Below are 13,347 nucleotides of genomic sequence, written 5' to 3'. Positions count from 1 at the left end.
TGGAGCATAATGTTGTCCACCACAAAACTATTTTTCGCGGGGTTTGAACCAGGGACCCCATACAGCAGAGGTGAACGCTCTACCACTGAGCCACCACGTCCCTTATTAGTGCGAATGAAGTAGAGGTATTTGGATTGAGGTAATGTGATTGTTTGATGTCGGGGTGACCTTATTTCACTTTTGGGACCCCCCCACATGGACCATAGTGAATGAGTTAGAGATGTTTTGGCCCGGGATTGCATTACCTATTGAAATTTTTGCTTATGTTTACTCAGGGGGCAGAGATCACTCAGGACACATAAGATCACATTGATTTACATCAGGAGTTGGGGGGGAATGGAGGGGAGTATCGCACCTCGTACTCTTTGATGAGTATAAAAATATTAAAATTTGAACGTTTTTAACTTATCCTATTATCTTTCACGAGACATTTTTGTTGTATAATAGAGTACAATGATTTACTTTTTGGGAGTTATCGTTCCCTTTGGAGCCTTATTACGTTATATGGAGACATATTTAAAATTATTCCATTAAATTTGATAAGTACTTTGTGATCCATTTTGTTCCGGTTCAGGTGTGAACATGGATACCTTGCAATCGTCCCGAGTTCAATTCTTGGTGCTAGTTTAGGAAATGTTGAATTTAATGTCTCCGCCGATGATGAGAAATGATGAAATGAGAAAACATCATAAACTTACTTGCTTGCGGATTGAAGCAGAGACCTCACACATCAGAAATAAGAGCTGAGTCACCATGGCACATTGAGAAGTTCAGTTTGTTGATTACTATGTCATGGTCCCGAGTTCGATTTTTTTTTTAATGTTAGTTTAAGAAATGTTGAGTTTAACGTCCCCTTGAAACGATGATGAAAAAAATGATAGGAGGAAACATGAACTTACTTCGTTGTGGATTGAAGCGCTGAGCCGCCGTACTCCATTCAGTGCGAACAGTTTCGCGTATGAAAAGAAGACGAGCAGATTATGTTACATTACACATTTTAGTGCGAGCAGTTTATACTAGGTTTATGTTTCATATAGAAAGATAGAAGATCTGTGTTGTCATCTTTTTACTTCGTGTGCGATTTTTGACCTTGAAGAAAACCTTGTTGACTCAGTGCAAAGCATTGACGTATACACATAATCTTATTGTTTAATTTGCTGTATTTAGAGATGAATCAGACATTTAAGGTTGCTGGTTCGAATCTAGTTGTGTTCGCTGTAACTCAGGGTCTGAGCGATACTTACCAAAATTTTTCCAGTGTTGCCAACACTATCAGAATGAATCGATTCATTTAGTCGGAGCAGTTTCGTGACGAGAACTGATTTTTGTTTTGCACACAAAAATTTTTCTGAAACAGAATTTTGTTTGTACATAAAAATTTTTTCTTAAACAGAATTTTGTTTGTACATAAAAAATTTTCTGAAACAGTTTTTGTTTTGTACACACAAAAAAATTTCTGAAACAGAATTTTGTTTTCGTACACAAAAAATTTTTCTGAAAACATTTTTTTTTCGTACACAAAAATTTTCTGAATCAGTTTTTTTTCGTACACAAAAAAATTTTCTGAAACAAAAATTTAGTTTGATTTTTTTTCCGCAAAACATTGATTTATTTTATCGGTAAACTGATTCAGAAAAAAGAAATTGAAATCGCAGTACAGGAAAAAGAATTTGATTTTAGGATGTGAAATAAAAACACAGAATCATGTTTCTGTACATTTATTTTTAGCAAGTGAAATAGAATACAGAATTTCTTTTTCTTCAAAGGAAGACGTGTCCGTGACGGGTACAAATTCTGTAAAGAGAAAATAAAACATATGAATATACATGGTAATATTTATTTTGTTTCCTGTGAAAGAAGAAAAACAGATTATTAACATCGAACTAACTGATCAAGAAAGAGTGAGGTGAGAAAAGAAACGCAAATGTGACGTACCTGAATTCCTTTTTTTTCTCCACGGGTTTCTGCAAGGTGATGTCATCTGAGTTTTGTTTCCGCTGTGGCCTCGTTGAAGCATGTCCCGTGTTGCGTTGATTCTTTGCCCCGTCTTTGGGAGGTGATGTTGGTGGAATTAGGGGAAAATATGGCTGTTATTCTGTTCTGGCTTTTTTATACCCATAGGGCAATGTCTCGTATGTGTCTGGTATTAATCGGCGCGTTTTAATAGTTGAAACTGTACTTCTTTTCTTCAGGTTTTGTGACAAGATGATGATCGTGGGTTCTGTAAATTTTGTGCGGCGTGCTAATGGAGATTTTTTCACTCGATTGATTTATGATCATTTGCTCCAGACTATTAAAATTTAACTTTTGACTTGCAGTATAATTGAGTGTGAATCCACGAATTTTGCATACATAACTGGTTGATTTCGTGTCGGGGTTGTAGATTTCCAAGGCGTACTGTTTTGGGCCACCAGACACGAATTTTTTAATGTATGCTTTTGGTCCAATTGATTCCAGTTCATTTGACATTGAACCAAGAAATACTTCTGGTTCTATTGTGGGCTGTGATGGTCGCTGCGTGAATATCACGGAATCTGTATCGAAATATAGTACTCTTTCTTGCAGCAGTTCTAAATATTTGTAGAGTTCCAGACGAGCTTGACACGTTGTAAATGCTCCAAGGACAACATTAGCATTGTGATTTTGTACTGGAACATCATCTTCTTACTGCCAATAAAGGTATAACAACGAATCGTTAACAGGTAAAATTTGGTTGACTTTTATGTCTGGAGCAGTTAATTTCTGATACAGTTCTTTGGGGTCGTTAATGATGGTCGTTTGGCTGAAATTGTCTCTTATAGCGAGTCGTCCCCAGAAGGCATTCAAACAGAGTTTTGCAAGACTACGACGTGCTGAATTTGTCATTATATTTGCTGCATCTAAAGTTATGCCTTCACGTTGTTGTACCACTTGAATATACTGCTGCTTTTCTTCTTCGGTGACGCAATTGGCAGGCCAACCAGAAGCTTCCAGCTTAGATTTCAAAAATGTGTTAATGTATTCGCTGAATAATCCGCCAGTCTTGGTTTCTGGATCATATACGGTGATGTCGTAATCCCAAATTTCGTAAATTTCAATGACTTGATACCCAAGTTCAATGGCTTTTTGAATTTCATAGGACACCCACGTTCCTGTTAGACTTCGTTTACTGTCCGAATGTGTACATTCAGAATCTTGATTTAATGCTGTGGCACAGGCAGCACAAAGTGGAAACAACAACTTCTTATTTGAGCGAAATGGCAGCACTGGATGAAACACATTTCTGCTAGGCAAAATCTTCAACTTGACCAATCCGTTGACATCTTGAATGTCGGGCATTTCTGGATCTCCCTGTAGATATATTCGTGGATGCCCTATTGGATACCGTCCACATTTATTCACATAAGGATACAGGGAAACGATATCCAAGAATTTTATTTCTTCGCCTTCATTTTCATTTGCGACGTGATACAATTTAATGGCATTAACACGGCCACCATAGAAACTGTCTCTTGGATTTAATGGTGTCTTATTAGTATAAGGATGTGTGCTTAAAGAAGAGGCCAATGCTGGATTGGATTTTAACACTTGACGAAATTCACATTCCCACATTTCATGTACTTTATATCCCATGGATCGTAATAACTTCATTTTACGCTGTGTTCTCTCGTAGCGATAGTTCATCGTTTCTTCGGAGTTCTCATAAATGGGCTGATCACGGCCTGTAGGGACACATAGAGGACAGCCGTGAATTCTGCAGCCTTCAAATTCATACACGTGTTCCTCTTTAGTGTCGGGATCTTTGTAGTAACCGTCCAGATGAAAACCAGCAACATAAACTTCTTTACCTTTGGCCGCATGCAGAATTGGATGACCCTCTTTTTCCTCCATGTAGGCAAGCCACTGCAAAGCAATCCGTGACTGATTGTTTCTGTGACGGTATCCTCGTGCAGGAAGAATGCTAATAGTATTGGGCTTTAAGAAATTTCGTCGAAATACTAAATTGCACGCACTCGCCAAAGTGATAGTCTCCAGGAAAGGATTGACGTGATTGTACCATGTCATGAATTTTTCTCGTTCATCCACTTTCATTTCATCTGCACCATAATAATGGATGTCCGGTAATTTTCCCACATACGCTTGATTTGCAGCAGTATTAAAAAAGTGTGGAAAATATCCTTTGGTCGCTGGTAAATGAAATGCCTTGGATAATTTACTTAAAGCCATTGGCATGAAATTTAAGGAGTCAATAAACGATAAGTGATTCACTTTCATGCTTAAAATTTTTGCTCCGTTCAAGATCAAAGTAGGTTTCAATTCATGTTCTTCCACTAAAGATTTAAGAATAAAATGACCATCATATCCCTTACAGTTATGTGCCAAAGATACAATAAGTTTGATGTTGGGTCGTGGTTGACGTAAATACGCAAGAAAGGCATTGATCGGATCATCTTGAAAAATATGTTCCCGCTGTCCACAAACTTCACACGGATGATGTATATCCTCATCTTGAACACAGTTGTAACATACTTGTTGGGCCACCAGTAAATTGGGCTTATGAATGAACGTGTCTTCATCGAAGAAAGTATCCTGTGTGGCTTCGATATCATAGAAGACAATCATAGCCTTCTTGGCATGTAACACTGATGGAACTCCAGGTTTTAATTGAGTAGTATCAGGCTTCATGTAGCATTGGTGAGTAGACGTAACGTGTTTATGGCACACATTACAAAAATAATCTGTACAATCATGTTTTCTTTCCCCTGTATGGACAAACGAATAAATGCGTAGACATTTGGAACACTGTTTTACCATCTTGCATATTGGTTGGCCTTTATGATATGGTACAGTTAGATGATTTGTATAGCATGTTTCACCATAAAATTCACGATTGCATTCTAGGCACTGTTTCTCCGTATTGGTCTTACTGCATGGCGGTTTTTGCAAACATTTCTCACACATGGCCGAACAGTTCTTAACGTGTCTATTAAGATGATCATATTTTTTGTGGCATGCTACACAATAATATCCAGTAGAAAAAACAGACGTTAATGACGTGATGATGTCATAATGAGAATTGATGCACATTAAATTGATTGGAATCTTGTCTTCGCCACCAGGCCCTTCATACAGAATATCTTCTCCGGAAAAGCTGGTGTATACGGTAATTTTATAATCGGTTAAGTAGCGTTGCAATTGTCGCAATTCTTCCACAGATCCCCCATGATCTAAATTCACTGATGATCTGGACAAAAGTTCATGTACGTCTGGAATAACAACACACTTGCTCTGGTCCTGATATTGTCTGTACAGTTTCTTGTTCGTATCCTTATATTTCTTTAGGCCAATAGCAATCACAATTGCATACGCTAAACATTTCTTGTCCGTGCTTTTTACACCTAAAATGCCAGTCTTGCGTTTTAATAATTCGTCGTTTGATAAAAGACCTCGACGCATTCTCCCAAATCCACGGGGCACAGCCACATGATGAAAATGTACAATGAAAGGTTCGTTCATGAGAAAACTATCGTTACTTTGAAGAATGCGATCAAAGGAAGCCCATAAAGTCTCCAGTGTCAGATTACTTGCACGCCGAAAAGATAAATAAAACGGTTTGTTCTTCTCATCATGAGATAAAATAGATAATCCAACCATCGATAATTCGTCGACATTTTCCAATAAGTAATCCAGCATCTGTTGAAAGGAGGCCTGAACCCACTCAACAATATCGGTGCCACTGGTCGGAGCATTGATTTGAATTTCCAGCATTCGTCCTTCGAGATTAAAACGCCGATAATGTCTATTGATTTCTCGCAAGACAGTAAAGCCAGAAGTAGCCATATTCAAATAGAAAAAAAGGTAAGGTAAGCAGAAAAGGAATAGGCAAAGAAAACAAATATCTAAAACGAAAAAAAGCACGAATTAAAATTGAATTCAGAGATCGATAACACGTTTAATGGTATCAAAATGACTACACGATCAATCCTAAAAAGAATTATCATATCTCAAACAGTTCTACTACTGAAACGTTTTATTGTCGTCATACTGGAAATCAAACCCGGGACCAACATGTAACTGACCTAACTTTCTGTAGTGATAAAAAGAATGAATGAAATTGTTTTTCTAACTGTGCTGAGAGAATCATTGTAGTAGTAAGCATTTTTTCCTCTGACACTGAACTTTAAAACGTATGACGAACATGAAACGGAAAACAAAATCTCTTGCGCTTGCTTTTCTCGAGCTAAGGCAATAAAGACTCGAATTCGTTTCTCGGCGGGAGATCAGATCCCACATTAAACTGCAAGTCCACGTCTCACGTTGTAGGGAACAAATTCGTGCGTAGTTTCTTTGTTTACGTTAATGGTAACTTTCAGAAACTGAGCTAAGTGGCTATAGCGTTACGCACCTCTGGCCCGGGTTCAACACCCAGTATGCGCTCAGATTCAACATTAAGCTGTATTCCTAGCATTAACGCTGAAGGGACGCTAAACCAAAATCAACAAATTTCTTGTGCTTACTTCTAATGTGTGGGATTCCTAATTCGATCCCCGGTCAAGTAAGTGAGGGTTATTCTTTCATTTGCTAAATATTTCATGCTAAAATAAAAACAGTGATAACAATGTTATCCACATTTCAAAAGCACTCCATTGATATTAAGAAAACGCGGTTGATACTTACCTCAAATTCAAGGAACAGAGTAAAGTCACGCTGTCACTAGAGGTACACCTTCGCTCATTCACGATCTTCGTGGAAGTAGGACTTGAAAAATGAAAATGGATTTTTTATTTAGGCCAGAAACGTGTTCAACTATAAAGTGACATCACTATCAGCCAATCAAAAACAAGGAAACTAATAAATGACATCACGAAGAACAAATGAAAACACAGAATTCATCATGTATCATGAGCCGAAACGTGATGTAACAATCGATCGTAACGTCTTTTCTCCTTACACATCAATCGTTACGACATCTAGTATCGCAATTCTGATCATGACATCATACCGTTGACTCGTTAGTTTAATACGACATTCAAATTAACACATCTAAAATGTGATTCATTTTCCTTAAACTTGATTGAAAAATGTAACACTCATCGATATGTTATGAAACTGTCTTTGACATAAATGTAAATTTGAGCTTTAAAAGTCCGTCAGCTGAGAAAAATGCTGATGTAGTAAAAGCACATGCTGCAATTTCACAATAACAAACTTCTATGCTTAACAACAAGCAGAAATGTGTAATGTAACATAATCTGATCATGTTCTTTTCATACGCAAAACTGCTCGCACTGAAGTTGGCATGGTGGCTCAGCGTTTTTTTTTTTCTGATGTGTGAGGTCTCTGCTTCAATCCGCAAGCAAGTAAGTTTATGATGTTTTCTCATTTCATCATTTCTCATCATCGGCGGAGACATTAAATTCAACATTTCCTAAACTAGCACCAAGAATTGAACTCGGGACGATTGCAAGGTATCCATGTTCACACCTGAACCGGAACAAAATGGATCACAAAGTACTTATCAAATTTAATGGAATAATTTTAAATATGTCTCCATATAACGTAATAAGGCTCCAAAGGGAACGATAACTCCCAAAAAGTAAATCATTGTACTCTATTATACAACAAAAATGTCTCGTGAAAGATAATAGGATAAGTTAAAAACGTTCAAATTTTAATATTTTTATACTCATCAAAGAGTACGAGGTGCGATACTCCCCTCCATTCCCCCCCCCCCAACTCCTGATGTAAATCAATGTGATCTTATGTGTCCTGAGTGATCTCTGCCCCCTGAGTAAACATAAGCAAAAATTTCAATAGGTAATGCAATCCCGGGCCAAAACATCTCTAACTCATTCACTATGGTCCATGTGGGGGGGTCCCAAAAGTGAAATAAGGTCACCCCGACATCAAACAATCACATTACCTCAATCCAAATACCTCTACTTCATTCGCACTAATAAGGGACGTGGTGGCTCAGTGGTAGAGCGTTCACCTTGCTGTATGGGGTCCCTGGTTCAAACCCCGCGAAAAATAGTTTTGTGGTGGACAACATTATGCTCCAATTTTCTCCCATACTTTCATTCCTTTCTCATCGTCACCGTCTCCTTTAGCCTAATCGTGGGACGTAAAAGTAAAGATTTTTCATTTGCACCAGTGTTAGTCCATCTCATCAAAGGGATAACAATCCGAACCGCATGAGCTCCTTCCGGGAATCGAACCCTGGTCTCTCACGTTAAAGACGCATACGCTAACCGGTTAGCCACGGAGGAACTCCAAAGTTTTCAAGTTTCATATTAATACTAATTTATACTATTACTGGGGTCTACTAATTCATAATGTAATAGGTCATCAAGAAAGAAATCAAACCTTGTTTTGGTAATTTTATACCCATAAAAGGGAACGAAACAAGCCATCATAAGCTCCAAGCTAAAAAAATCCCAGTTCAGTGACGTCAAACGAACATATTAGCTCGAACCAACTACCTCTAATTCATTCATACCAGTAGAGGTGCGGTGGCTCAGTGGTAGAGCGTTCACTTCTGCTGTATGGGCCTTTAGCCTCATCGTCACCGTCTCCTTTAGCCTAATCGTGGGACGTAAAACTAAAGATTTCATTTGCACCCGTGTTAGTCCATGCATAACAATCTCCAAATTTTATGCCATAAAAGGGAACGAAAACATTCGTAAACCTGTACTATTTCATAACGTAATGAATCATCAAGATCATATTTTTAGTAATTTTAAAGAATCATCATGACCTCTGATCCAATACTCCCAATTCAATGACGTCATAGCCTGACCAAGGTACCTCTGATTCATTCGTACCATCGTGCATGGCCCCTGAATAAGCATAAGCAAAAATTTCAATAGGTGACGTAATCCCGGGCCAAAGCATCCCTAATTCATTCACTATGGTGCATGGGGACCCAAATTGGATTATTAAGAGTTCGGCAGAGTATCGCCATTACTACTCATGTTCTGTAGAGCTCGCGTTTTTTTTTTTTTTTTTTTTTTAATTTTTACTGGGAGTCTTACAAGAGGATGACCAGTGGAAGTCTTACTCTGGACTTGGACTGTCCCAATCTCCTTTGTTTGCTCCTGTGGTTTGTTTATTTTTGATATAAGAAAGTTTTAAATTAAAGAAAAATAGAATATCAAAAAATGTTGAGAAACTGCACTCTTTTCCTACGTTATCATTTGTTTTAAGTTGTGGTTTTGTTATTTTTGGCTTTTTATTAACCATTCCATTTCCTTCGTTTCCATTTCTTTTTATTTCTTGATCATCTGTTGACAGGAATAGTGGTTTGGTGTTTCTCCATTTTTGTTGGCAATATCGGCTCCAGGCTGATCATTTGGAGAGGGCATGCCTACGTCCATGCGCACGCCTCGGTGTACTGTTGCAGCGTTGATATGCATTTTTCAATTTACTAAAAATAATATTATCTTAATTCATGAGTAAATCTTAATTATTTGGGCCATAGATTCCTCGAAAAAAGTACAAACATAAAAGCATGACCACAATGCATCTATTTCTAAAGATGTTATGGAAAAGACAAATGTTGCGATTTCAGTAGTGTATTACCTTATGATAAAAAAGACAGAAACAGATGAAAGTATTTAACTCTAGTTGTCCCAATAGCGTCAAGGATTTGTCTCTTGCCCTTGATTCAGGAATTAGCTACACTGCAGGGCAGGTTAAGGATCAAAAGAAAGAAGCCAAGTGAACTGCTTTTACTTTCAGTCACTTATTCTTAGTTTCATTCTATTCAAAATCCCGAAATTCCTAAAGGCTAGATACTATCATCTCAAAGATCGTCTTTATATTTGTAGCTCTTTGCTGCTTTGAATTCATGCAATTCGAGCATTTCACCATGTATTGTGATGCAACGCTGCTATGTTTACGAATTGTGGCCATGATACGAAGCCCTGTCCTGCGACAAAATCCTCTTGTTATCTGCAAGAGCAACCATTCTTGGCCTAGAAACTGCTCAATCGTTTAGGGAGAAAAATGTATCCAAGAGTTGAAAGAAAATTTATGCTTTAAATGCTAAGCGTTATCTTGAAAATAACAGTTCAAATTTGCTTTTTTGCAGCTTTTGTCGCTACTTTTTGAAAAACTGTAGCAACAAAGATTTCTAATATTTCAACGCAAGCCCAACTTTCCACTATTTAGAGTCCTAAGAAACAATCGTTGCTTTATCAAACGAACCTGGAAATCATTACACGTTGTTCGTAGCAGTGGCCTCAAACCACTACCATCTCATCATCGCTCACCATAAACTACTCCCATCAAATTAAACCAGCATATGTCGTCGTCTTAACGGCCCTGTCCTCTCCTAAGGAGGATAACGTCTCCGTTTGTTCCAAACTACCATAAATTCCAGTGAAATCTAATAGGTCAGAAGACGAATTAATCCATAGCAAGTGGGCAGTAATTGATTCACAAAGCAAAGTTCGTCTCAAACATCAATCTCTCTCTACGTAAAAATGGCACTTCTTCAATAGTATCTTAACGGCTTCAGCAATTACTTTGAAGAATTGAAATAAATAATTTCTTACCAATCACTGACAGTTGTCTGCTCGAAAGGAACTCATTTCTTGCCTACACAGTTATCTGTTTTGCTTACTACACTGGATACAGGTACGATAAGCACACTATAATTGTGCTGATGGCGGTGACGCTATAGCTATACTCAATGACTTTTATTTCTGTTATATTACAAACTCAAGGTTGCAAGTAACTGCGGTGCAAACTTTATTCTTCGAGCGATTACACTTTATTTCTTATATATTCCCCGTATTCAAACCTTTCTGGAAGTCAATCTAATTCATAGTGCGTTATTGTCATCAATATGAATGCGTACGGTACGTTGGCTATCGGACAGACCGATGATCGTGACTGTCAGGTAACGGAATTTCTTGATAAGAATTAGATACTTGCGATGATATAAGTAGGTGCCGGATGGGACTTCTACGGGACCCGGTACCTACTTAAACACTGACCTCACCCTATATAATGGATCTATATATAAGTTTACTTTCCAATAAAAATATATATGGAGCATTCAACGTACAAGATACTCAAATCCAATTTCCAAAGTTGTGTGAAAATGAGACATAGGGCCTTATGCAGAGTCGTTCTGGCGCGTGATTAGTGCCATACTGAAGAGTTCGACTAACATATGTTTTCCTACAGTAGTCAGGCCTTTAGTATGACGCTAATCATACGTCGAAACGACTCTGAATAGGGCTGATAATGTTTATACAGTCAGTTTAAGTGCGTAGCAAAGTGTAAACACTCCTACTAGTAAATATTGTTTAAGAAGGACTCCTATAGCTAACGAAAACATACAAGGCCTAAAATGCATGGCAAATCAATGAGATGATTTAATATGAAATAATCTTTAATAAAATATTCTGTGAACAAGCATACGTAAATATGAGGATCTCCATATAATACACATAATTTACTTTTGTTCCTACAATACAGACACATGTACAATAAAAGGCATTTTCTTTTTTTCATTTCTTGAGTATTTTCACTTTTTCTTTCTTTCTCTGCAGTACAAACTTCGTGACAATGCCTTACTTGATCAGATAATTAGATTAATGAAGAAGCTTGGTTATAGAGACCAAATTTTTGCTTTTGATACTGAACACGAAGAAGATAAAGATGAAAGTAAGGATAAAGATGAACATAAAGAGGAAGATAGAGGTAAAGAAATGAAATCGCAGCAGACAAAAAAGGGAAGGAAAACCTCATTTGATCAATAAAGTAAACCAAATCTAACTTAAAGCACTTTGTTGCTAATTGACAGAGAGAGAGAAAGAGTTAACGTGTATTTCTGAACTAATCTATAAAATTAATTAGGAGAATGGAGACTAAGATTTAATAACGTAAAAAACATTTCGTCGAAGATATTCATTAAAGTGAAAACATTACAGAGAAAAAAGAATCTAGATATTTAGAGAGGGATCAAGATTCAATTTATTTTCTTGTGAACTTGCGTGTTATGATTTTTGCAATGTTATGTAACTTAGGTTACAGTTGAAAATCTGTTTCAAACTTATTTTCATTTCAATATGAAATACAAATGAACATTACAGTGACCAGTTTATTATTATTTTCCTCTTTAAGTTATGTTTATGATTCTTTTTGTTTTAAGATTTATTTACTATAGTGAAATTTCTCTATATATCCTATATACTTCACAGAAACAAATTATTTGTTATGTGTTAAAATAACAATACAGAACAATATCCATGTACAGTCAGCTACAAAAGTCCCTTCCGTTTGATAAAATTTATTTTGGGAATAACTGTGGTATAGCTGGAACGTATAACGGTAGTATGGTTGGGACGTGGAGAAAATTACATTCTTTTTAATTTACTGGAAACTACTCAAATTGTCCTTCCATTCTAAAGTTATTTACGAAACTAATTTCATTAAACTGAAACAACTTTTGTTGCTGACTGTACACGACGTGGAAGAGTTTGGTTTGTATGGTGTGGTATTTTGAATATTGGAACCCAAAGCGGAAGTACATCCGATAGTACCACATCCGGTTTCAGTAGGGAGATTAGAGTTGAGATGGGATATATTTTTGGAACGCTCAATTAATTGCAGAAAACCGCTTCTAGCTATATATTACAGTTTTTACCCTACAAAGATCAAAATTACAACCGGAAGTGGTTGAATTCTGCCATTCCATTTAAATAGAGGATTAAGAGAACTGGTGGTATTTATTCTTAGAATGCTAAATTGATTCCAGAGAAAAACGCTTCTCACTATCTCTTATTGTATTCGGTCTATATGGGTCAATATTGAAACTGGAAGTTGTAGTGGACTTGTATAATCTCCAGTTTTCATAGAGTTAAGAATGGAGATGAAACGTATTCTTGGAATGCTTAATCAATTGCAAGAAACCGCTTTCCACTATCTATTACCGTTTTTCGTCTATAGTGATCAACATTAAAACCGGAAATAGTTTATTTCTACCACTTCCGATTTGAATATTACCTCAATCAACGATCGTCTACATCTTGCCCAAAATTGAAGGTGTTCCATCAAGTAGTTTTGGGGATTTTTGGCCTCCCAGAGGGACACATGGACAATCAGCGTAAGTGTAAACCGCTTTATTAAGTTATATAGAGGGTTATCCAGAAAAAAATGACCGTTGTGTGAAAGATAACGACAAATGATCTATACAATGTATTTATGGTACAGAAAAATAATTTTTGATATGTCATTTTTTTTTAAATATTAGTTACATTTTTTTGAAAAAATAATCTGTAAATTATTTTGTTCAGTATTTAGTAAAATATTTTGTTTTAAACTGGACCTATTATATTTTATTATTTCTCAATT

General features: G+C 36.7%; 1 protein-coding gene across 1 annotated transcript in view; it reads left to right on the top strand.

Moving 5' to 3' along the window:
- LOC145686026 (cilia- and flagella-associated protein 70-like) overlaps window positions 1-12,113 on the top strand; it is a 142,445-nt gene extending 130,332 nt beyond the window's left edge. Inside the window, exon 20 of the mRNA XM_081758876.1 lies at window positions 11,544-12,113. Within this exon, the coding sequence (XP_081615002.1) occupies window positions 11,544-11,753 (210 nt within the window). The 3' untranslated portion in view covers window positions 11,754-12,113. The remainder of the gene's footprint in view (window positions 1-11,543) is intronic.
- Window positions 12,114-13,347: the final 1,234 nt, after the last annotated feature.

This window comes from Thermobia domestica, chromosome 5 (genome assembly GCF_964235325.1).
Source record: "Thermobia domestica chromosome 5, izTheDome1.hap1.1, whole genome shotgun sequence".
In the NCBI taxonomy this organism is placed as follows: domain Eukaryota; kingdom Metazoa; phylum Arthropoda; class Insecta; order Zygentoma; family Lepismatidae; genus Thermobia; species Thermobia domestica.
This window is presented reverse-complemented; position numbering and strand designations above follow the sequence as displayed.